The sequence below is a fragment of the Mesoplodon mirus genome (genome assembly GCF_964341445.2).
Source record: "Mesoplodon mirus genome assembly, chromosome: 7".
Lineage (NCBI taxonomy): Eukaryota > Metazoa > Chordata > Mammalia > Artiodactyla > Ziphiidae > Mesoplodon > Mesoplodon mirus.
In genome coordinates this window covers 66,398,954-66,426,563 of record NC_138983.1, presented here as the reverse complement: position 1 = coordinate 66,426,563, position 27,610 = coordinate 66,398,954, and the positions used below count along the sequence as shown (strand labels likewise).

The 27,610-nt window shown below is 35.4% G+C and overlaps 1 protein-coding gene across 3 annotated transcripts in view; it reads right to left on the bottom strand.

Annotated features, from left to right (window-relative positions):
* Positions 1-27,610, bottom strand: part of FAR1 (fatty acyl-CoA reductase 1) — a 75,188-nt gene that overhangs the window by 13,567 nt on the left and 34,011 nt on the right. For all 3 annotated transcript variants that reach the window (XM_082627919.1, XM_082627920.1, XM_082627921.1), the window contains 8 exons: positions 27,009-27,204; positions 16,614-16,789; positions 9,564-9,743; positions 6,444-6,621; positions 5,349-5,393; positions 5,107-5,225; positions 4,114-4,181; positions 2,445-2,616 (listed from right to left, as the gene is read on the bottom strand). In XM_082627919.1, coding sequence (XP_082484045.1) covers positions 2,445-2,616; positions 4,114-4,181; positions 5,107-5,225; positions 5,349-5,393; positions 6,444-6,621; positions 9,564-9,743; positions 16,614-16,789; positions 27,009-27,197 — 1,127 coding nt within the window. In that variant the 5' untranslated portion in view covers positions 27,198-27,204. The remainder of the gene's footprint in view (positions 1-2,444; positions 2,617-4,113; positions 4,182-5,106; positions 5,226-5,348; positions 5,394-6,443; positions 6,622-9,563; positions 9,744-16,613; positions 16,790-27,008; positions 27,205-27,610) is intronic.

Sequence of the window (27,610 nt, the reverse complement as noted above, 5' to 3'; positions counted from 1 at the left end):
TCTAAAGTATTTCCTATGCTTGTCTCACTATTATATGTTGGGTGGACGGGCAGCAGGTAACCTGTCACTTTAGTTCACAGGTTTTCAGATTAATACTTGAGGAACTATACCTGAAAAAACACTCCTGAAGAGCTTCATCCACAATTTACCAGATTTCGCTGACCACACTGGCTTCAAGCTGATGTCAGAGAGGTTTTGGGGGGAAAAGGCAAGAGTATTTTCCATGTGGGAGGAATATGAATTGTTTGCACCAGAGGCCTGACTATAGTAGACTGCACTTTCCAAAAATGGCTGCAACAATACCTTTCATCTCACCCGTTCATTTACAAGATGATCTTGACTATTCTCTATATCCCTTCTTCTTCGATCTTGGAGGATCTGTGACTCGCCTGTGACTAAAAGAATGAGGTGGAAGTAGTGCTGCATGATTTCCTTAGGTAGGTCAGAAAATGCACATAGCTTCCACCTTGCCTGCTGAAGCACTTTTCCTTGAAGCCTTCAGTTGCCATGTAAGTAGTCCAATTCCCCTAAGGCTACCACTGGTCCTTGCAAAGAGACTCTATGAAGAGATCCTGACACAATATGAAGAAACAATGATATCAGCTGTTCCACTGCACGCCCCCCTTTCAGCTCCATCTGACCACAATCACATGAAAGACCTCTAAGACAAAGCTGCCCAGTGGATTCCTTCCTGAATTCCAGATCCTGAAAGAAATAAAATGACTACTGCTGTTTTAAGCCACTAAATTTGAGATGATTTGTTATGTAGCAACATCTACTATAAATTATTTAATAAACTTTGGCTCTTCATTCATTTTTTAAGTTTACTAAGCCCCATTTTCTGTGTAAGGCACTGTGATATATTTAACTTATTTTACTTTTTTGACCTAGTTTTGATTGTTCTGCTCTAATTTGCAACAACTTTATTAATATCAAGACAGCATCACTGCCATCACTCATAAATTTACATCTGCTTTTTAGCCACGAAAGAATGTTGCCAATGACAAATACTGCACTTTGCAGATCATTCTAGGAAAACTTGAAGATAGTTTTAATGTATTTTGGATCTTCTTTCCACTGAGTATTTCTTTACCTATGCTAAAGTTGTGCAATTCAACACCTCTCTTGTATTTCAATATTTAACATACAGGGTTAGAAACATAAGGGACAACTGAATCCACAGAAAATTCCCTACATGTAACTCAGATCCTGATACACTATAACTGGAAGATACCTCACTTTTTTTGGAGCAGTTGATGGAAGTTCTGGAATCAGCATCTTCTTTATACATAAATACTCAAATCCTGAACTCTCTAATCAAAGGCTCCACTATAATGCCAATGTAGTTAAAAAAATAAATATTTTTATAGTACATTTCACTATAATTGTGGTAAAGACAGTAGGATTACTTTATTTAAGTTTGTGGGGTTTCAATAAAAAAGAAAAGAAAGAAAGGCCATAACAACTATAATAGAAAGTTTTCCATTTGTTTTAAATTCTCAATCTTAAAAATTAGTCAAAAACGGTAATTACGATATTATAAGCTGAATAGGAAGCTGAGAGAGCTCAAGCAGTTAATTTTCTAGAAGCATCCTAGGTTTTTTCATATAAAACTGCACAATCCACTTAAAGCAAAACATTTAACCCTTAATCCCCTATAAAACTCACCTCCAAGTTTTTAACGGGGAGAGAAGGGCTCAATTTCAGCTTATAATAACAATGACAACCTTGACGCTGGACATTTCCTATATTATGGGATTCTGGAGGATCAATGGCCCAATAAGATGAGATCCACAGTTAGTCTCCCCAAATATCCTTAATTTCTAAGAAATGTCCTAGCATCCTGACTGTGATTGTAATTAATCAGGTTAGTAATTCTAAAGGTAAAGCTCATGCTAGCGACTTTTTGTCTCTCCAGCAAGCTTCCACCACCTTACCAATACATAGTGTATTTACTGCTATTCTTCTTACCACGGTTTCTGACCTGTCAACCTGAGTGCAAGATCGAGCAATAATGCAGGTACTGTATGTCTGACACCCTTCCAATAATGAAGCAATAAGTTGTTGGAATACAACTTAATATTGGGGCGCCTGAATACTTGGTTTAAAGGATTCATCTTGAAGGAATGATTTAGATAATATCCTGTAGGAAAAATAAGCGTCAAAGCATTTTGAATGTTATTTGTTATTCAGAAAAAATACCTGAAGTTAGACCTAGAATTCAGCACATGACAATAATTTATCATTCAAACTTTAGAACAGTGAATTATAATACCACCTTTGCTTTTCTGACAAATTCTTAAATTCAAGAGTCTTCTCATTCACAAAAGGCCATTAAGCCTTATCATAAGCATAAACAAATACAGAGTTAATATGCATTTTAGTGTAAGCATGGGTTGCTTAACAGTCAGAGGAACAGAGAAGACAGAGCTAGTCACCATTACCTTGGGCTTCTTCCAGTCATCCTGAGGTAGATATCATACAGGAATGCTGGGGCCTTATGGCTTACAGCAATCCAGTAATGATATAAAAGGTGATTGGAGGTTAGATTTACATTGGGCCGTCTGAAGGCCTGTTCGAGAGGATTCCTCTTGAAAGTGGAAATTACATGGTATTCTGAGGAAGAAAAGTTGTGTAACAGCTTTGATAATAACCATGTAATGAAGTTTTGAAAAAAAAAAAAAACACGTTTTTACAAAGCAAAATATTTTACCAAAGATATAAGAGTTTGCTCATTTAAAAAACAAACTTTTCCATTTTCTATAGTAGCTAAGAGAATATGGGTATTAGACTGCTGAACTCAAATGGTTTTAGAACTGCCACTATTTATGAATTTTAATTAGATGAATGAATTTTTGCTAAAATTCACTCTTAAAAATCCTTTTAGTGTTTTACCTACATCAGTTTACAATGTCACTTTCTATATTTCACCTCTCACGATAGCTTCTTTCTTTCTGTTCCTCTTTCCAGATTCTTATTACTGTACTTACTTAAAAAAGAAAAGGGAAACCACCATCCTTTGCTTGTGAATAATTAAGTTGCTCAAATTAACATATATCAACAAGCTTAAAACAACCCCAAATTAACTTCTGTTGTAATTTATTTAGGTTATGCAATATCAAAATAATCAAATCTATTATGTATGTTAATACTTCAATGGAAATGTATACTGGAATATTCACTAAAATAAAGCTCAACTTGATTTTTGCTAAACTTCATAACACAATGAAAGACTACAAAAAACCTAACTCATTAAAGTGTTTCAAAATTCTTAAAAGAATACAAATAATTATCATAAAATTAAAAGCACCCTAGATTTTTTTTTCTTATATGCTCTAACAGTCAATCTTTCAATTGAAATAAAAATGCCATAAAAAACCCTAGGATGAAAGACAAAGATTTACTTTAAAATCAAATCGCTCCTCAAGGGTAACAAAAATTGTTCAATTAGAGGTAAAATAAGACCTAGTACTAAATCAACACTGTAAATACATTTTACTTTAAATTTGAAAACATATACCAACAACTTAAAAATGATTCAATTTAAGTAGGCCTTTAAGTTATACTATTTCTATTCTAAAACAAGTAACATAGCATACACAGTACCTGCTGTGAATCTGTGAATTTAAACAGATTAATAAATGTAATAGAAAATATTCTGGCAACATGTATTCTACTTGCTAATTCCTTCAGTTATTACTCTTAGGACAACTAGCTATCTCCTACAATATACCAACTCTTGTAGTTGGAAGTGATACTGCCTGTGAACAGGGAACATCAGGATTGAGAGTACCCACGAGGGAGGAAAAAAGCATTATTTCCATACCACGAGTATCTATAGGCGTTGCTGCAAATGGCAGCAGAGAAATAGTAAGGGTCAGACAAGGGTGGGATGAGGAAGGAATATACAGCAGGATATTTTAAAATTTATGAAACATTATTAAGGACCAAAAGGCAGTACTAGTAGATATTCTAACATGGTAATTAAAATAAGAATAAATTGGTAACTGGTGGCTTTAATGCCTCATGGGTTATTCTAACGTACAAACTCAGTGAACATTTTAAGTTCTTTAAAATTTATTCTAACATTCAAAAACACAGGTAAAATCATACCAATTTCACCCCAGTGGAAAGGATTAGTGCTGCCTGTTGTACAATTATACACCATGATGTTTCTTGGTCTGCAAAGACAAAGATCAAAGCAATGAAACATAAAAAGAGGCTAAACTTAACCAATCTAAATCTTACATGATACTTAAGTAGGAAGAAATGAGGATGATGGGTACCTTTTCTACAGTGAATATTTAAAATATTATCTTTAAAGGATTAATTTTTGTGTCTGAACGACTATTTACACTACCCTTTTTCCCTAACCTACTAAAAAATTATTTATAAAAAATAATATAAACTTCATATTTTCTTCTTTGTATTAGCAGGAGTGTCTGTTTTTCATGCGAGGAAAAGGAACAACAAACAACCTCAGCTCTTCCTATCTCCTTCCCATTTTCAGAGGCTCTAGCTGAAAAAATTATGAATTGAGTTCCCTTTCACCAGAAACAATATATTCATATAATCATATCCCTCCTTTTTAAGATATAGAATACTGACTTCAAAAATAAGGGCAGTTTATTATTTAGAAAAAAAGTTATTGAGAAGCTTAGGTGTTCAGGCTTAGGTGTTACCTGTAAATGCTACTAGTCCCTTTTAAAAGGAGGCCCATGAGTTGATTAAAGTGCTTTAGTGTGCATGTTTGATATATGTAAGCCATTCTCTGCCAATTTTAGCTCTTTATATATGCCAAGTTTATACCAAGTTCTAGTTTGGATTAAAAAAAAATCATGTTTTCTTTTTTTTTTTTTTAATTTCTAATGACCTTGTCCATCCTGTGGGTAGTACACAAGAATTTATGTCAATTCTTAATAATTGCTGATGGAACCACTTCATCGTCTATTTAAACCAACTCTTGCAGTTGAAAGTGATAATGCCTATATAATATTGGTATGGGTTAATAAAACTGATAAATATCAGTAATGAGGGATTATTTAACATTAGTATTCCCATCTCAGTTATTATATATTTAACAAGCGACATTGTCATCTCATATACCTATTAACTCCGGAATACCAGGCTGCCGCAAGACTCATGTTGACAACTACATCTACAGGAACAAGATCTGCAAGGGCATTGTTGGAGGCACGCATTGTTCGAAGAATTCCTTTCCCTGCCTTTGTTGAAATTAAAAACAACACCTTAAGATATATAAGCCAAAGCACATATACACAATATACAGATACACAGAAAACAGAAAAAAAGTACAGAATATTCAACAAAACAAAAGGCTTACTTACCGCAATAAAGAGACCACTTGGTCCATTAAAGTTATCAATCCATCCCTAATACCAAAAATTAAAAAAAGGGAGGGAGCTTAGAAATATTATGAAACTAGAGATTTATCATTTGAAATCTATAACTCTACATATATACTTGGTAGTTTTCTTCTAAAAACTAAAGAACAGACTAGATTCAGGCCAGAATATTTCTCCCCATCTTAAATAGAAGCAGTCTTCCTCTGAGATTGCAAATGACTAAGTAAAATCGTTTTCAAAGGGCTACCCACTCTTCCATTAACTCTCTGCAAAGAGAATTTTTAAAAAAGGAGTTTATATCTGTCAAATATTTTAGCTAAATGATGGCTGTTTAAGTTTGATTTTGTGCTATTTACTAAGGCAGTAGCCTGAGATTGAGGGAAATGGTAAATCCTCCTCAAAATTACTGAATAAAACAGAAGAAAACAGAATAATGCCAAAGCAACAGAAGAGATACTATCATTTACTACCATTACAGAGACCTAAGTTTTTCCTAAATCAATTTATCTCTTATGTTTTCTCTTATTTCAGGGATTCACAAATACCATAATGCCTTGCTTTCTACAGCAGATCACAGAAATCTCTTATCTTCCTTAGCTTGTAATCTATACAGGGAGGAGTCAACCTCTTGGAAGGCCCGCCTCTTTTTGGTACTAAAAAGCAAATGAAATAAAATAAGATCTGAATATTCTCATCTCTATTTCCTTCACCTCCGCAAGGGAAACTAATCTGCAAATAATTTTAAAAGCCAACAAATGTTGACTTGTCAGAGTCCAATCCCTCATCAATCATGAAGAAAACTCATGGTCTCCTTTGACTCCAGACAACACCATAGCCTTCGATTTAATTTTCAATTAACATTTTAAAAATTGATCTGCGTATCTATACGTACAGCATTACATTAGAAATAAAAGTACCAATAAGAGTGTCTCTTTCTACAAATAGAAACAACTTTGCCATAGTAAGCCATGTTCAGTAAACAAAACCTGCTCATAAAAAATTGCCAAATCTTTTTGTACAGAATTATGCCTTAAAATTCCCAATTCCAATTATTTACAAAGATTTCTAACAACTTACTGGAAAAGGTTCTTTCCAACTGGCACCAACAATTGATGGCCTTACAATCGCCACATTTAGCTTTGCTCCTTCTTGTTGTACAACATACTCTGCCAATGCTTTTGTGTATATGTATGTATTAGGTCTGTCTCCTATCAATTTTGGCGTGATATCATTTACTAGGCCGTCATCCATCCACCTGGTAAACAAAGAAATTGCATGCAAAAATATTTTCGGATGTTTTACTATAAAATGAAAAACCACTTGGCATATTTCAAACATATCTGTTGCTCTGACTCAAGTGATTTGACAACAACTTATACTAAAAAAATGGAAATTAGCTTTACTTTCATAAAATATCAACCAGAACTCCATATCTCTTATATCCAGTTTCTATATCCACAAAGGTCTGAAAACCAAGAGTTCTTTCATAAATCATATGGTAGGTAGCAAAAGTGAACCAGAACTGATTTATGGTCTTTTTTTTTTAAAAAAACATTATTTAGTTGTAAGTATTCATATACTTCATATGTGTTTGATGAGGGGTGCTACCCCGAATCCAGTTGAAGTTATTTCATATTACACAATACATAGATTATTATTTCCTTTCTAAAGTCTAAATAAATTCTAAAATACATCTGGTCCCAAGGGTTTCAGATTAGGAATTATAGGTTTGTATATAATCACCATAACAGCATAACATGTAAATTATATACCTTTTAAATGAACATATATTTACAATCAACACAAAAGATCTAGTAATCTAAATATTTAAGGTGAAGCACTAAAAATTGTTATGCTCTCATTAGCAACACTAACAAATACTGGGGTAAATGATAAAAATAAATTGAACCACGCTATAAAAATTCAATTAGCAACCTACTATGAAGTCACAAAATTCCTCCAATTCTCTCAGTGTCTCTGAAGAAAAGTTCTACTATGATAATCTGTAAGAGGAGGTGATAATCTGTAAGAGGCTAGGTGATCTCTATAGTCTTTTCCAGTCTAAATTTCTAATTCCAATACATTATGTACTTGTTTTCAGATAGTTTTTCTTCCTGTCTATAATACAATGCATACTTGTATGCATACTAAGTATTCTATCAGTGCACAAATGATACCCATACTAACTGATAAGGATGCATAAAATGGAGACTATCAAGATAAACTTTCTTCTGTATGTGGAAGTACTTTTTGCATGCAGAAGGAAAAGAACACTAACAAAATTAAAGGGAGGTTGCTACTCAACTTAGGAAAAATTCCATAGTTCGAGATGAACTTTGAAAAATGGAAGAGAGAGTTGCTATATTAAAAAAAAACAAGGGCTTCCCTGGTGGCGCAGTGGTTGAGAGTCCACCTGCCGATGCAGGGGACATGGGTTCATGCCCCGGTCCAGGAAGATCCCACATGCCGTGGAGCAGCTGGGCCCGTGAGCCGTGGCCGCTGAGCCTGCGTGTCCGGAGCTTGTGCTCCGCAACGGGAGAGGCCACAACAGTGAGAGGCCCGAGTACCGCAAAAAAAAAAAACCCAAAACAAAACAAAACTGGCTAAACCAAGGAAAGACTTTTAGAGTCAGTAAGCCTCATCACTGGAGTGAGTTTACAGAGCCAATCTATGAGTTATCCTAAAATTATCTGTTGGCCAGTTGGTCAGATTTCTTTGTAAGCAAAGAAAGGAAATAATAGAATTAGAAGGTTATAGGCTCTTTCTCAGCAACTTCGATGTATGGATATACAAACTGCTAATAAGAGAAAAAGTAAAAAGATTTATTAACTTCCACACCCAGCTTTTCCCAGAGATATTAAACACTTCTGCCTACTGACCTGAGGAAAATGAGGTAGACATTTGGGACCATCTAAGAAACGAATTAGAAAACAGAAACCAGGGAATTACCATAAGAATGTCTCAGTAAGCTCCCATACTTATTAGTTTTCTTACAAATCTGTCAACTCCCTCATATTTCCAGGAAAGCCTTAAAGAAATGGACTTATGTGTTTATTTTAGAAGAAAACTTGGAGAAGGAGCTACCAACATTCTGTAGCACCCTTGGGAAGAAAAGAATTCGACTGAGAAAACAGGGGATGGTAACTGAAGAGCTGAACGTGAATAGGATTCCTTGGAAGAAAAGAGACCAAAGAGCAAACAGAATAAAGGAGGATAAAGCCCACAGGAATATTATATGACGATTAACAAATATGTGAAGATATGGATACTGGAATTTTCTATAATTATTGTCTATAAAAGAAAAGACCCTCTATTTATTCTTGCTCTGATACTGTTTGTTTCACTCGATGAGAAAGTAAAGGCTGAAGCAAATGAAATCCTGGCCATGCCTATTTGTATCCATCAAATGCAAACATTTCTCAAGTAATAATTGATGACAGGATCCTAGTCCTCAGAAAGATGACAAAAAACACTAGGAGTATCAATTAAAGGACCATGACTCCTCCAATTCCCTAATAATTCAAGCCCCCTCTGTAGATATACAGTTGACACTTGAAAAACATGGGGTCGGGGCATTGACCCCTGCGCAGTCAAAAATCCACATATAACTCTACAGTCAGCCCTCTGTATCGTGGTTCTGCATCAAAAGATTCAACCAACTGCAGATTGTGTAGTGATAGAGTACTTATTTATTGAAAAAAATCTGCATATAAGTGAACCCACATAGTTCAAACCCGTGTTGTTCAAGGGTCAACTGTACTCCATTGGGCAAAATAAAAGGATAATCTTTTAATAAATTAGACCTTGCTATTGAATAGGCAGTCATTAGTCTCCATGGATATCAGGCACTTCTTAGAGGCTAAGATTGATTCCTCGGAAAAACAGAGACTCTAATACCATGGATGAGTTGTTCAGAGGCTTTCCTCCAACCATCACACCTGGTCAAAAGTGAAAGCTCTACACTGACTTTACACATTGACTTTATGGAGAGTCATTTAAGTACAAATCTATACAATAAAAACAACATAGTAGATACACAATAATTTGTTGAATAAGTAAGAGATAAATGTATACATAAGTGTGGGTGGAGATTTAGAGACAGAAACTGAAACAGACCAAGAGATACATGTAAATAGATAAACTCGGATCCAAAGTTTGAGGTCAAAGCAAATGTATATAAATTTCAAACAAACGTACTCTAAAGAATCAATCAGCTTCTTGGGATCCACAGGGGGTGGATAGACTACTTCATCAATATGCTTTCGATTGCAGTAGGCATATGCCGTTGATACATGCATGAACACTTCCAGATTCTTCATCTGTTGTGCAAGCAGAATAAGCTGTCGTGTAGCAATCACATTTAACTGAACAGCATCTCTGTAAAAGAAAAAGTGACAATAAAAAATTGGGAAGCTGTGTCATTTTTTCACCTGTTAAAAAAATCTTATTTCCATTTTAGAGCATCAGAGACAGAAAGGGACAAAGAGGTTTTTGTTTCTTTACAACTGATCCCTTAGCTCAGATTTTGTGTGTTATTTCAACATGAAGTACAACCATTCTATCAGTTGTGTTTAAATTTTTTCTGATTATAAAATAAACTTCATATTAGGATTGTAAAAATAAAAGCACAAATTAAAAATTTTAAATTACCCAGAAGTAGACACAGATCATTTCAGTCTTTGGCTTTTATGCATACATTTTTGAAGTCATTTTAGACTTCTTTTGCCTCTTAATTTTTGAAAGCATACTGTTTTATGAATGGCTATACCACCCGAAGAAGTAAGAATCATTAAGTAATTTTAAAATGCTATGGTAGAGTCATCAATAAGGGTAAAACAGTCAAAGAAAACTCAAAAACATTAAATTATATTAACATGTAATCAAGTAAAAGTATGCTGACTTCTCTCTTTGTAGCAATTAACCCAAACACCTTTTTGAGACTACCTTACAAAATTCAAAGGGGTGTTATAACACATTTGTTACAAGAGGCAAATGCAAGACCCCAAGATGATCTATATATTCCCTTCTTGAAATTTATTTGAGGTAAATAATTTCACAAATGCAAAAGTATATATGCCGAAAAATAATCGATGAAGCATCATCTAGTAATAGCAAAAGCCTAGAGAGCCCAAATATTCACTATGAAATGGTATAATAAAGTAGGTATCTCATCACAATGAAAGAATACAGCCATTAAAATAATTGACAACTATAAAAACATGGAAAATCTGTGTGAATAATATTTTTTAAATATATAGATTATGAAGTGAAACAGGATTAAAAACAAGACTCTGGAATAAGACCTGGGTTCAAACCCTGGTTTAGCCTGCCTATCAGCTAGGATTAGGTGACCTTGTAAAGTCATTCAAGCACTCAGGCCTCAATTTCTTCTTCTGTAAAGGAGAATACGTAATGGAGACTAACTACTAAGATTTGTATAAAGTTAAATTAAACAAAACAGCTTGCAAGTATTCAGCATTATTCTTAACATAGTCCCAAAATAGGCATTCAATAAATATTACTTAAGGGGTGGATAGTTTTTGCTTTCTATTATACTTTTGTTTATAACTTACTTGAAGGAAAAAAAGTTGAAATACCCAAAACCAGTAATACTGTGAAAAAATTGGCAAAGTAATACACTGTTGGTGACACTATAAACTGATACAACTGATCTGAAAGAGACTAGGTCAAAGTACCAGGAATTACAGAAATGACAGAGTTATTAATCTAGTTAACCCACTGAAATTAACTGAGAGGAAAAACTTGTTCTAACCGTAATTTTTCAAACAGAAAGAAATTAAGATTCCCTAAATTTGTTTTTTGGGTTTTTTGGTTGTGTTTTTGCTTTTGTTTTTTAATTGAAGTACACTTGATTTACAACGTTGTGTTAGCTTCTGGTGTACAGCAAAGTGATTCAGTTATACATATATATTCTTCTTCATATTCTTTTCCATTATGGTTTATTACAGGATATTAAATACAGTTCCTGGTGTACACATTAGGACCTTGTTGTTTATCCATTCTATCTATAATAATTTGCATCTTCTAGTCCCTAACTCCCAATCCAACCCTCCCCCGCCCCTACCCCTTGGCAACCACAAGTCTGTTCTCTATGTCTGTGAGTCAGTTTGTTTTGTAGATAAGTTCATTTGTGTCATATTTTAGATTCTGCATATAAGTGATATCATATGGTATTTGTCTTTCTCTTTCTGACTTACTTCATGTAATATGATAATCTCTAGGTCCATCCATGTAGTTGCAAATGGTGTTATTTCATTCTTTTTCATGGTTGAGTAATATCTGTGTGTGTGTGTATGCACACACATGCACACACACACACACACACACACCACCACCACCACCACATCTTCTCTATCCATTCATCTGTTGATGGACAGTTAGGTTGTTTCCATGTCTTGGCTATTGTAAATAGTGCTGCTATGAACACAGGGTTGCACATATCTTTTTGAATTATAGTTTTGTCCAGATATATGTGCCCAGGAGTGGGATTGCTGGACCATATGGCAACTCTATTTTTAGTTTTTGAGGAACTTGCATACTGTTCTCCATAGAAATTGGCTGCACCAATTTACATTCCCACCAACAGTGTAGGAGGGTTCCCTTTTCTCCACACCCTCAGAAAAATTCCCTATATTTGCTATACTAAGTGAACATGACATAAATTACAGTATAGTAACATGATGAAATATCATCACATCATGAAAATTATAACTATGAAAAAGTTAGAAATATGGCAATTGTTTCAATAAGTAAAATTACAAATTCTATGTTTACGTTTTATAGAAAACATATTTTCAAAGACAGACCACAAGAAAAATTTTTTTTAAATAAAAATAGTTTTGAGTACTTTCCAAAATTCTTACATTTTCAGTATTTAAGAAGAAAAAAATCCAACTGTTCTTTTAAAAGGCCAGGATATGTCACAGATAGAATCTGGTCTACTTGACTGTAAAGTAGTTCTTTGATGCGTATCACATTTGCAAAACAGTGGGAATGGGGAGGGTACTGTTTTGGAAAAGGTATACAGAGAATATCCTGTTACAGGTTTCTGAGGACAGAACAACAAGTTCTGGGTCACTAGGAATAAGAAATAATTCATGAGAGGAAAAACTCTTGGGACTTATTTTTTCTTTTAATTTAATATTATCTGAGAACCTATGAAAACATACTAAAAGGAAAAAACATTTTTAATGGACTAATTGGGTTGGGATCTTAAAAACATGAGTATATCTTTTTCCTTCCTTATCTCAACTGAGGGAGGAAAATCTATTTAAATAGATATCCAGCAAAAAAGACGCTTCACAGAGAGGATACTGTCCGCTAGACTATAAGGCAATGTGCTATTTTCTTTTGCATTTGCAAAACAATAGTGGTAGGGAGAGCGATGTTTTGGGAACAGAACACAAAGGATATTTTGTTACAGGTTCCTGAGGATGGTGACAGAATTTCTGGGTCACTGAAAATAAGGAATAACTTGAGAGAGGAAGCACTCCTGAGCTTTGCCTACTCACCTCTTCCCATCCATCCACACCTGACAGCGCAAACCTGAAGGCATTTTGTGCCCATGTAAATAACTCTTAGTATCTCTGCCAGGCTAGTATCCTCACTGTTTTACTACCATCCAATTTGTACACCTTGAACTTTAGGCTGAGACCCTGACATGTTAGATCTGAAAGCATTTAGTAGTACCAAACAAACATAAAGTTCTCACTATGTTTTGGTTATGGGGATTCATAAACTCATCTTATATAACACTGGCTTTTGGGGGGGAGAGCAAAAAGGAACAAATCTTTGTAATTATGGTCCATCACTAATGTAGACAGAAACCACTTTAATAAAGGAAAAAGCTCAACTTGAACTGCCAATAAATTTTCTTATTCACCTGTCTTCTATTGACATATTGGGCTGTTCAAAATCTATGCTGATAACACTTCTAAGACCTTAAACCAGAGATCATGCTTTGCTTGACAGACACCTGTGAGCTTATTAAAAATGCAGATTGCTGGACCTCATCTTCAGACACTTTTTAATGTGTCTTAAATCACATCTTTTTTTTTTTTTTTTTTTGCGGTACGCGGGCCTCTCACTGTTGTGGCCTCTCCCGTTGCGGAGCACAGGCTCTGGACGCGCAGGCTCCACGGCATGTGGGATCTTCCCAGACCGGGGCATGAACCTGTGTCCCCTGCATCGGCAGGCGGACTCCCAACCACTGCGCCAGCACGGAAGCCCTTAAATCACATCTTATATAAGCTCCCCAGGCCATTCTGATCTCTCCCTCATCACTCCCTTCCCCACCTCTGAGAAAATACTACCTACATGAGATCTCATCACTATACTGCTGCTGAATTTTTTTTAACTTAATGAAGATATAGAAACAGATGTCTATTAAGGGGACAATTAATCAATCAGGGTAGGGGATCCAGTCATTTGTAATTTAAATCACACCCTAGGCTCTTATTAAAAATGAGGATTCCTGGGTATTATCTCAAAACTAGAGCGTCTGAATTTGGCAAATACAGTCCAAGACTATGCATTTTAAACACATTTTCCAGTAATCCTTAAGATTCATAATACACTCTAAAGTTTGAGAATCCATGCCCTTAGGCTCAACAGTTTCTCGATCTTTTCTAAATCATCTATCTTTACTTCCACTCCTTTCTGAACACCTACTCTCATATTCATACCCTGGGCCCTCTCACCCAAAATTGCTCTAGCTTTAAAATCTTATACTATGAATTTTCCCCAGACCACACTATCTGTCCTCCCATTTCTGCCCGTAAGCCTCTTTTCTATCCTCATCATGGTCTTTAGTCTCCTGATACTTCTTTACTCTCAAGTCCAATGGCCCTGTTCTACCTTCACTTTCCTTACTAAGAGATACCATACCTATGGTCAACTATTTAAGTAACTCCCTTTATTATCCTCAATATCACTCTCTCCTCATCTTTTGTCAGTATTTCTTTATAATTCCTAATCTTGATATCCATTTTTTCCCACTTCAAGATTTATAGACCACAATATCTGAAAATAAATGAGCTCTGTCACCTCTCAACTCTCACAGCACTTTAATGTATGCTCTTCAGTAACTCCACATTTTCTATCCTATTTTATGGTTATTTAAGTATATTCCATTTCCTCTAAAAGACAATATGGACTTTGCAAATAGGATCTGTGTACAATTTATTTTGATTTCTCCCAAAATACAGAGTATAATGTTGGGAGTAAAATCTGGATTTTCTTGTCCCGGCAGTAAAGGCTCTGAACCATTTTTTATTTGTGGGCTAACTTAAAAAGTGGTTATAAAGAATAATTGTTTTGTAAGTAGTTATTATATGTCAACTTACAGTATTTTAGAATGTATCACCACTTAGACATCAATATCCATTAAAACTGCTCCACAGAAAACAATAATTTCAACTAAAGACTAGGATTAGGTCAGTAAATATGCATGCCCTGACAAGGAAGAGAAGAACAACAAATTTTCTTGTTCACCTGTCTACCTCCTTCCACTATGGTATCTCTAGTGAAAAAAGAAAGAATAATAATAAAAAGATTTCCCTTTTGTTAATGGTAACCTTGCTTACCCTGAGGGGAAGAGAAAGAGGAGAGAACATTCCCCAAAAGTATTACACTTTGGTCCTCCTCATAAGGTTACTTGGATGAGTTTCACCCTAATGAATGTTGCCTGTTTGCAAAACAATTTCCCCTTCAAAAGCATCTGATTTTCCCTTTGAGGACTATACCATAATTATCAGGTATCTATATACCTCTTTCCTTGAAAACAGTTTCATAAGGCTATGTGAACTCTTTCTTTTGGTTATGAAAAAAATGAAAGCTAGAACTACCGGGAAAAATACCAGTTAGATGGACTATTTCATATTAAAAACCTACCTATAATCGCACTATCCAAATATAATAACTAGCCAATATTAAAAGATATGTATATAAATACACATCTATGTACACACATATTTTATGAAAATGAGATTATACTGTAGTTCTAATAAGATTCTTTTGTCACTTTTGAATCCTGAACACATAACTGCTGCATAAAAAGAACTAAAATGTAAATAAATTATTACCACCAGATAATAAAGGATAAAGTCAAGATTAGAACTAAGGTATGTAATTCCAAAGCTCACGCCCTCTCCATTATACAGTGCTGCCTCAGCTTCCTCAAGTATAAAATGGATTTGACCATTACATTACATTGGGTAACATTAAGCATGGAATGAAATAATGAGCGAGAAAACACCCTGAAACTATAAAGCATTGTTAGAGGAATCTAAGGGACTATTACAGTGTCCTTACCTGCAATATAGGCAAAACTCACTGTAATGCTTTGGCACTGAACTGTCATGTTATACACTGTCGATTAAGGTTTATACTTCTATATTTAGACAATATGGGGGATAATCTCAAAACCCTTTATAATCATAATTGAACTTAAAAACATTTTAAGGAGGCCTTCAAGCAATTATGAAACCTAAAGAAGTGTGCACCATTTTAACTGATATAAGACCATACAATTAGATTAACATTATAAAACTGTATACAAAATCAAAAAATGCTCTGAATTAAGCACCATCATTTGAAATGTGTATTTGTTAGATTTTTAAAAACATAGTGACCATTTAAAATGTTATTTTTTTCTTGAAATAGGGCATTTTGAAGGAAGTCCAAACCGTTTCTAAAGTAAACCTATATCCAATGTACCCTGCCCTTAACACTGATACCGAAGTTTTAAAACAAAAACAGGGTATGACTTCAATGTATAAGCCATTTCATCTTACTCTGCAAAACCTGAGCCCAACTTTTTAAAATTTTCAGATGAATATGTGTGAAGTAGACAAAGCTGCTGGGGTATACACTTCTGAAAGAATGGAGGGCAGAGGAAATAAACACTATTAGTTGTTAAGACTAATACTCCTACCCAAGGTAAACTTCTCTTTCTTCTACTCCACACTTCCCATTTCTTGCCTCCTCCCTGCCCCATATATAAATTCATGGCAACTTCTAATAAACATATACTAGCTATCCGATGTTTTTAAACTGTTAAGAAGAGAAAGAAAATTCTTTTAATACTCTGTAGGACACGGAATGCTACAATTAACAGAGAGCAAACATTTTCAAAACACTTTCAAATGACTTGACTAAAAAGTAGAATTCAAATTAGATCTTTTAACTGTGCTGCAGTTCAAATATCATATAAATACCTTTACTTACCTCAAATTTTCATTAAACCTTACTGTAGCTGCACAGTGGAATATAATATTGGTAGACTCTATGATGATCTCTTTATCTTCTTCACTAAGAGCCAGTTTAGGTTGGGTGAGTTCACTGTTGACTGCTATAATTTTCTCCCTAAAATCTGGATTTTCATCTCTCAATCTGTCAAAAAGCTATCAAAGGGGAAAAACATTTTAGGGCAGTATTTTTCAACTTTCTAAAACCCATCATCGCCACCTTTTCCTCCCCCAAGGATCACTATTTTTTAAATTTCAACTACGTGAATCCTAAGGTTGCTTAAATTGCTATCATTCTGCATGAAAAACACTCTATGGGGTCCACACTATTATCCCCATTTTATAGATGAGGAATCTGAGACACAGAGAGGTTAAGTAACTTGCCAAAGGACACAGGGCTGGTAGCTTGCAGAGTTAAATTTTAACTGTCCATGCCTTTGTTGATTAGATTATATTATCTCTCAGAATAGACATAAGCAGCACAGACATCAGAACAATGTTTAAAATGATCATTCAGGGACTTCCTGGTGGCGCAGCGGTTAAGAATCTGCCTGCCAATGCAGGGCACACAGGTTCGATCCCTGGTCTGGGAAGATCCCACATACTGCGGAGCAACTAAGCCTGTGCATCACAACCACTGAGCCTGCACTCTAGAACCCGCGAGCCACAACTACTGAAGCCTGCGCACCTAGAGCCCATGCTCTGCAACAAGAAAAGCCACCGCAATGAGAAGCCGTGCACCTCAATGAAGAGTAGCCCCTGCTCTCCACAACTAGAGAAAGCCTGCATGCAGCAACGAAGACCCAACTCAGACAAAAATAAATTACATTTTAAAATAAATAAATAAAAATAAAATGATCATTCAGATTTCTAAAATCCAAACCTTAATTTATCACTTCATTTTATTTTGGTTTTAGTCTCTTTTAGTAGATTAAAATACCATTAATTATACTCTACCTAAAATCTTAGAAAAATTTTAAAGGGAAAAACAAAGTAAGTATGTTAAAGGAAAAAAAGTTGGTAAGCAAATGTGAATATGAAGTTGGATAAACTTGAGATATACATATAGGATTCTAACTTGAAAATAGAAAATTCAGTATTCCTTAAGTATACTCAAAGGAATAAATTTAACTAGAGAATCAGATCCCAAAATGGTTACAGTATAAAGGTACATTCAATTGTGAGTCAAATTTAATTTTTTATCCCAGATTTTATAGAGGAACACTGATGTCACCTCTGGATCACTGTTCTATTACACCCTGACTCTCCACTCCATTGAAAGTCCATATTTGTATCTTAAGCAGAGATTCTGAAATCTGGGGAAAAAAGTCTATAAAACATGTATGGTACTCGCTTTCACCTTCCCAGGTGACTTTTAGTAAGTAACAGTCTTCCCCTCAACCACTGCTAGCTAGTGACTTCAATATTATTGTTTTCTTATATTAATTAATAAAATATTTACTAATCATTTCAGATGAACTAAGTACCTTCTAGACACTGAGAAAACAAGAATTATGACCTTTGCCTCAGGCTATTTAGAGTCTAATAGGAAAAATTAGACAAGTAAACAGACAGTTAAAATATAATGTTATAAATAATAAAATAGGGATAATATAAGTGTTATGAGACTGTACAGGAGCAACATCTAGCCCTGCTAGTTGGGAAGGACCTGAGATTATAAAGTAGAAGAATAGTGTTTCAGGTAGAGAAAGTAGCATGTACAACCACCTAGAAGTAACAGAGCATTAATGTTTGGGAAATTTAAAAAACTCAGTAAGACTTGGCCAATGACTGGACGAGGGATAAGGAATGTAAACTCCACGTGGACAGGGACTAGGTCTATTTTGCTCAGAACAAAGGCCCTAGATAACAGAGTGCCTGGCAAGACAGTGACATGATAAACATTTGTTAAATGAATAAATTCATTAGGTGGAAAACACTGGAAGAGAAAGAAGTACAGCTATGGAGATATGAGTTCAGTTTTGTGAATGTTGAGTATAAAGTGCCAATGAGAACACCCCAGAAGACTGGTCTAGTAGAGATAACTGGCTCTGTGGGTCCTGAGTTCAGGGAAGAAAGAGCCAGACTACTGATATAGATTTTATTAACCACACAGGTAGCCCTGGGAGAATATCACCCAGGTAGCAACAGTGATGAGCACCCAAGGTCCAGACTATATGAAGCTTTTTCCAAACCTAATTTAAAATACAACCTTTCACCTCACACAAAACACAAGGTGCTGAGTAATTACCTAACTGGACCTAGTAAGAAGAGATCAAGGCCTAGGACAGAATTCTGAAGAATATTTAAGGGGCTAGCAGAGAAAAAGGAGCCTGAGGAATGACCAGAAAAGTACTGTTAACACACTGAATTCAGACTTTTTCATTCTCCCAGACTGCCAATGACCTTTAATTCCCCTTCATATCAGATATCTCCACCACTACCACCAATATATGATCACGCTGCTTCACAAGTTACATCTCAAATGTGATGCTCTTCCTTTCTTTAGCTACCATCTCTTTATTCAATACCATCTTTTCCAAAGTTTTTAACCCACTGGTACCCCAATTAGTTCCTACTTTACTAAGTCTACTAATGCCCTCTTTAATGTATTTTATTCCCTTTCCAGAATTTATTTCATGGTCAACTATTTGCACTCCTTGCCAGCAATGAGGTTTACCTTCCCAGAGACATTCCTGTAAATCAGTGGTTCTCAAGCTGGGGCAATTTTAGCCCCCAGGGAACATTTGGTGATGTCTGAAGACATTTTTCTTTGTCAGAACTGGGATGGTGAGGAGAGGGAGCTGCTGGCATTTAGTGGGTAGAGGCCAGGAATGCTGACCACCCTACAATGCATAGGACAGCTCCCCATAACAAAGAATTATCTGGCCCAAAAGGTGAATAGTACTGAAGTTGAGAAATTCTGCTATAAGACAATGTCCCACTATAGTATATGCTCTATGCCTATGCTCTTTTATTCCCGTTTCAAAATCATAGAATGCTCTACCTAAAAGTTTCTTAACAACTTTAAGTGTACATATTCACTGCTACTTGATATAAAAAGAACTCATTTTATTGATTCACCAGAAATGCTATACATAAGTGGGAATGAATGGCCCTAGGAGTAAGTGGTGGGATGTGCCGGGGGGAATTAAAAGCATAAGATAAAATGACAAAATTTTATAGAGTATTTTAGTCAAATATTTATTTAGACAAATACTTGGGGACAAGGCATTTTTATATTGAAAATAATGGCCATATGTTTAGACTAAACTATAAAAGTTCAATGAAATTTCAGGCTTTCAGTAGAAGATAATCATTTTCTTTACAAATCAGACTTACTGGTGAGGAAAAATTTTAGAAGCATTACCCTGGAGACCCCAGAGAAGATGCCCAACTCTTTCACATTTTACTTAGGTCCTCAGTTCCAACCAAGACATCAGCTTCAATAATTGCTCCTATCCAATCCTCTTAACACCTCTACACTCTCTCTTCCTTCCCTCCTCCCTCTTAAAAACTCTCTAGACTGCAGGCTCCATTAAGGCAGGGACTCTTATTTATTCCTGAATTCAACCCCTTACATCAAGTCAAGTGCCCAGCACTGAATAGGCACAATAAATGTTTTCTGAAAAATAAAAAATGAATAAAAATAAATAACCTCTCACTAGGGGGAAGGAGGGTGTTGGGAATTACAATATACCAATTACAAGTGGTTCATGATAAAATGCCAAGATGAGTAAACAAAGGGCAGAGATGGCAGCAAAACACACATGCAGGCATTATTACTTAAAATAGGCCTTGTGGTCTGATAGCCCCCTTGATGACTCCCTTCTCACAGGTTTTCAGGGAAGCAAAGAATTCCAAAAGGATTTGGCAAAAAATCAGAAAGAGGAAAAAGAAGAGAGACTAACATACACTATCTGAGTAGTTAAGAAGTTTAGGGATAACTTCTAAATTTTGGAGAAAGGATTTTACATCCTACAGTTAAATAAAAATAAAAGCAACATGTTAAGTATCTGCTGCATGATGTCAAAGAAAAGCTACTGTGACATGACAATTAGTTCTAATCCAAAGAACTATCACAAAGGTATACGAAGTTCATTCAAAGTAAAAAGTCTGGTTAGTTGTTATGTAAGGATTTGCTAATTTTTTTGTTTTTTCCAACAGGACTATAAGAATTTAGATAGACAAATGAGCATCATTCTCTTCCAAAAAAAAAAAATAATAATGCTATCATTGACATTTCTTTGGAGGGATATGCCTATAGAGTCAGAGCCCTTGCAAAACTGAGCTCACAGCTTTCTAATCACTTTTGTTTCTGACTCCAATTTTATTCTCTGAATCTTTACTGCCAAGCTTGGGTTCAAATTAATCTTGGATGTCTGCAAAAGTCAACTCTCTCCTTAAAGCATGAACATTTGCCCCTATTCAGTATATCCATTAGAATGTGCCAGTAGGCTGTCCCCACATGGTCTAAGCAACACTGTACGCTCTGAATCAGCACCAGTTCTCAAAGTGTGGAAGATCCTAGGAGTCCCTGAGACTCCTACTTAGGGAGTTCACAAAGTCAAAACCATTTTCATAATAAAAGTAAAACATGATTTGCATTTTTCACTTTCATTCTCTCACAAGTATAGAGAGGAATTTTCCAAAGCTACATGTGTAATGACATCATCACTCTCGATGGCTCATGGAATGTATGCTTGTATGTATATTCTTTTACTTTAAAAATTTCTCAATTTTAAATGGGACCTAATGAAACTTAAAAGCTTTTGCACAGCAAAGGAAACCCTACAGAAGACGAAAAGACAACCCTCAGAATGGGAGAAAATATTTGGAAATGAAGCAACTGACAAAGGATTAATCTCCAAAATTTACAAGCAGCTCATGCAACTCAATATCAAAAAAAAAAAACACACAACCCAATCCAAAAATGGGCAGAAGACCTAAACAGACATTTCTCCAAAGAAGATACACAGATTGCCAACAAACACATGAAAGGATACTTAACATCACTAATCATTAGAGAAATGCAAATCAAAAGTACAATGAGGTATCACCTCACACCAGTCAGAATGGTCATCATCAAAAAATCTACAAACAATAAATGCTGGAGGGTGTGGAGAAAAGGGAACCCTCTTGCACTGTTGGTGGGAATGTAAATTGATACAGCCACTATGGAGAACAGTATGGAGGTTCCTTAAAAAACTAAAAATAGAACTACCATATGGCCTAGCAATCCCACTACTGGGCATATACCCTGAGAAAACCATAATTCAAAAAGGGGCATGTACCACAATGTTCACTGCAGTTCTATTTACAATAGCCAGGACATGGAAGGAACCAAGGTGTCCATCGACAGATGAATGGATAAAGAATTGGCACATATATACAATGGAATATTACTCAGCCATAAAAAGAAACAAAACTGAGTTATTTGTAGTGAGGTGGATGGACCTAGAGACTGTCATACAGAGTGAAGGAAGTCAGAAAGAGAAAAATAAATACTGTATGCTAACACATATATATGGAATCTAAAGAAAAAAAATGATTCTGAAGAACCTAGGGGCAGGACAGGAATAAAGACTCAGATGTAGAGAATGGACTTGAGCACAAAGGGAGGGGGAAGGGTAAGCTGGGACAAAGTGAGCGAGTGGCATGGACTTACATATACTAACAAAGGTAAAATAGATAACTAGTGGGAAGCAGCCCATAGCACAGGGAAATCAGCTCGGTGCTTTGTGACCACCTAGAGGGGTGGGATAGGGAGGGTGGTAGGGAGATGCAAGAGGGAGGAGATACGGGGATATATGTATATGTATAGCTAATTCACTTTGTTATAAAGCATTAACTAACACACCATTGTAAAGCAATTATACTCCAATAAGGATGCTAAAAAAAAGAAAAAAAAGAAAAGAGGAAACTAGAAGAGGAATACAGCGTAAAGCTTACTTTGATAAATCTATACACAGAAAAAGATGGGTGAAGAGCTGAACTGGGGAAGCATAGATCATACCTACAGTGTGAATACCTGACTGTTTGGAAAATTGTTCTTGTTAAATAACTCTCAGCACTCGATGAATGATCTAGCAATCCAGTATAAAATAATATTAATATTAATATTGCACTACAATTATCATAAGTACTAAATCACTATCATTGCTATTACTGCTTCTATCATGTTTTGAGTTTTTACTATGGCCCAGGCTTTGTGCAAAATGTTTTAAATAGTAGTATCTTATTTGAATCAATCATTCAACATGTATTTAACACGTGGTCTGTGTAAGGTATTGTTTAAGTCTCAAAACTTTATAAAGAGGTGTTACGGACTGAAAAAAAAATTCTCAATTTTAATCTCTACTACGATAAACATCAATAAGATATTTGAAATAAAACCTCACAAAAACAAAATCTCTTTGAAGTCCTCAATAATTTTTAAGAGTGTACAGGGGTCCAGAGATCAAAAGTTTGAGAATCACTGCCTTAAATAAACAGAATCTTTCAACCTATTTGGATGATATGAAAAAATATAGCCATAAAGTAATAATATCAGTCTGCAATACACTGCAGTCAATATACATTATCAAATAATTTGCTCAAGAGTTTTAATTAAAAGTCACTTGGAAAAAAGCTATAAATTATATGTTTTTTAAAAAGTCCTTATACTAGGCTACCAAATAGTTTTAGTTTTAAAATGATATTGAATACAGTTTAGTTGATCTTCCCAGTTCTCAGGAAAAACTGAAAATGACCTTTTGTCAAATGACCTACCTACCACACTTTAAGATGGCAAATTCTTCAAGCATAGTTATTATGTAGCTAGATTTTACGGTAGTAAATACTGAAATATTAACTCACATCTTTTTTTTATTGTCTCTAAAGAATTTAGAAACAATAATGAAAATGACTAAAACTTGTCTTTTTTTTTTTTTTTTTTTTTTTGTGGCCATGCCACATGGCACCCGGGATCTTAGTTCCCTGACTAGGGATCGAACCCATGCCCCCTCCAGTGGAAGCAAAGAGTCTTAACCAATGGATCGCCAGGGAAGTCCCTTGTCTTTTTTTTAATTGAGATAACTAACACTGGTTTATAACATCATATAAGTTCCACGATTAGGACATTATATTTTGACTCCTATATACACTATAGCACGCTCACCAACAAAAGTTTAGTTTCCATCTGTCACCATACAGTTGACCCCCTTTACCCATTTCACCCTACCCCCAACCCCTTCCTCTCTGGTAATCACTACTCTGTTCTCTGTTTTCACGTTTAAACCACATCTTACTTTTAAAAATAAGTACATAGAAAGTTCATGTGATAATTCCTTAATCTAAGAGTTTAAAGTTAATACTAGCTACATTTTTCTCAGGTGTAAGTATAAATATTTGTTTGAAGCCCTCTTCCTCAAGTCAAACAAGCAAAAATTTAAAAGAATAATTAACAATTTCAATTGTATTTTAAAAGGCAAAAACCTCACTTGGGGAGAGGAAGAGTGTTAGGAGGAATACTCCAGCACTTAGTATTTAGTTTACATGCCTTATACAGAGTCCAGTAAAGCAAACACCACAGCTTGCTCTGACACTCTTCCAACCTGCCAAGCAGTTCTCAGAGCCTTTGCCCATGCTGTTCCCTCTACCTTTAACACTCTTCCTCCACTTACCACATGGATTCTTCCTCACTTCATCATTCAGGTCTCTGACCAAACGTCACCTCAGAGAGAACTTTTTCTGACCATCGTATCTAAAGCAGCACCTCCATCACTTTCAATCCCCCTTTTCTGCTTTACTTTTTAACAGCACGTGCCACTATTCAACATGTTATATAGTTGTTAACTTGTCTCCCTAACTAGAATGTAAATTCCAAATGCTGGGATTTTGTTTGCTTCACTGCCGTATCTCTAGTAACCTGAACAGCTTCTAGTATATAGCAGGACTCACATCTTTGTGGAAGGGAGGGCAAATGGGAAGAACACAAGTGCACGAGAGTTTGGGGCAATGGGAAGAACGTTACTAGAGTATAACCTCCTTTGTGAGCTATACTGTCACTGAGTAGCCCTCAAAGAAGTAGATTTGTTTTAAAAAGTAATTCAGAGAAAAGAAGTTTTTCTAGTTGAAGTAAAGATTATTTAAAGTTTTCATGTGGGGACAAACTCAATAAACAGTGGGACAAAAGTAAATATTATTTTTATTCTTTAATGCCCTATTAATAGTTTCAAACAATTTATTTTTAAAAGTAAAAACAAATATTAATTTACACCTCACTGTTAAAACCCTGTGGGTCTAGGATTACCTCTTAATGGGGAGGAGGGGGAATACAAACAAGAAAAATGTGGATGCTTCACAAAAGAGAGTTTATCTTTCTGAACCAAAATTATATTTGAATGGAAATCATTCTCAAACAATGTAACATCTTAGTAAAGAAAACATTCTAAATATAGTTTAACCTTTTCTTAATTTATCCTAAGTCACTGTAGTGAATATTGGTGATTGTATTTTATTATAACACGTAATGTTAAGAAAATTAAAAGTTATATTTAAACCCTCCCACACTTCTGTACAGGTCCTATTGTGTACCTTCTCTTTTTCTCTTAATTGTTTTTCTGTTATCATACTTTATCACTCCTAGGAGATAAGCTTCCCACTACTGCCCTAACCCATAAACTGACTCTTATTCCTTCTGATGTTAACCTCTGTTATTCACTGCCCTTCACGCACTTCTCTTTTGCTTTTGTCATCTTCTCTTTTAATTTTTGTAAACTTGGGCACCAAGCTTTTTGCCATTGGCTTCAGGAAATTAAGCTATTTTTACTCAGTGTGTACCAGCTACAATATTTACAACTAGTAAGGTATCCAACTCTCAAGATTACTTTTTCCATTTTATCACAAAGCGTTCCATCATCTCTGCCTTACTTTCTTATCTACTGGGGAAGTAATGCTATAAAGTAGAAAGGGATTTGTAATCAAGTCATCTGCGTTATATCCGACATCTATTAGCTACACAACTTCAGATAAAATAACCATCTCTGAGACTCATTGTCCATATTTGTAAAATGGGGTATATCAAAATCTGTCCCTACCAGAGCATAAGCTCTGGGTTCAATCGTCAGAGTCCACAGACATTGGCTCTAACACTAACTATATGACCTTGTAGAATGGGAATAAGACCAGTACTTACCTTGAAGAGTTCCTGTGATAATTAAATACATACAAGGTGCTTTGCACACAGTGCCTGGCACAACTTAAGCACTCAATAAATGTCAGCCACTATTAACTATGGATTTCTACTGAAAGATCAAAACAGGCTGGAATACAAATCATGTCTAATAAATTATTTATTAACTCTAGAGAATTGTTAACCTATAATTAATCAACATATCTTTTGATACTTTTCAGCAATTCTTTCACTGCTCAGAGTAACTCAGAGGTTTCTAGTTTTGGTCTTTTTTGTTTTTTTATACATAAGTCAAAGCTGCCCTAGGTTAAAAGGTACCAGATACCTACCTAATAACTAAAAAATTACATAGCTACTATACCAAACTTACTAACAATGAATGTCAGATAAATTCTAAAGCTTAGGACTGTGAAATAATTTTACTCCAGCTCATTTCCATTTTTTCTTAGCCATATTTTACTAAAGGTTCAAGTGTATGACATACTCTTGTATTCTATATAACCCCTCTGTCACCATGTTATTATTTGTCAAATGGGAATATGTGATTTTGCTACTTCCTAATACTTTTGTGGGGAGCAATTAGTGCTTACAAATTTTTTTTTTTTTTTTGCGTTACGCAGGCCTCTCACTGTTGTGGCCTCTTCCGTTGTGGAGCACAGGCTCCGGACGCGTAGGCTCCGGATGCACATGCTCAGTGGCCGTGGCTCACGGGCCCAGCCGCTCCGTGGCATGTGGGATCTTCCCGGACTGGGGCACGAACCCGTGTCCCCTGCATCGGCAAGGCAGACTCTCAACCACTGCGCCACCAGGGAAGCCCGCTTACAAATTTTTAACTGTTATCAAAGCACTGTGTCTCACAGCATAGTAGGAGTTAGAAACTAACCCATTATTATTATTCTGAAACTATTTAAACATCTAGTAATTACAAATAACCTGCCTCAAATATTCTAAAAACACATTAAACCTTTACCATAAGGTAATTTAGAACTTGTTATATAATTTTGTTCATCATAGAAGAAAGCTTTTTTCTCCTACTGATCACAAGTCATATTCAGTTTACTGCCATTCTTATAGGATTTTTTTTTTACCAATTTTTTTCAGGATAGTTAAGAAATATTCTAAGCTGATGATGATTACAATAATTACATGCACAAACACACACTTTTTTCTCTCTTCCAAATGATCATTTTCCATACTTACCTTGCCACTAATGACTTCTTCTACTCGCTCCTGGGATGTCTGTCCAGCTTTCTGCCTCACCAAAACATACACTGAATTCACCTTAGGACAAGACCTCAGCAACTTTTCCAGAAGTACCTTCCCTAGGAAACCAGTAGCTCCAGTGAGGAGGACATTCTTGCCTTCATAGTATTCTGGGATTGAAACCATTCTGATCCTAAAGAAAATATGACAAATAAGCATCACTTCAAAGATTTATGTTCATTGTTACATACCGAAAATCTCTTGGTATTCAAATAAGTATTTTAAAGGACAGGCAAAAATCAAAGTTCAATGTTAACACAAAAGGGGACATTAACGTTTGGCTCATTGTAGTAAGGTGGAAAGTACAATGAACTGCAACACTGGCTTCTAATCCCTGTTTTTACCTGGACCACCTCGGACAAGTCACTCACCTACTCTGGGCCTGGGTTTCTTTAGTACAGTTTGTACCAAGTGACCTCTAAAAATTCCTTCAGCAATAAGAATCCAAATCTTCACTTAAACCTCAGTTAAACCCCAAACATGAATAAGTGGTGTTTCTCTGTCTCCAAAAGTATTTATAACACCAAATAGAGGTCAGC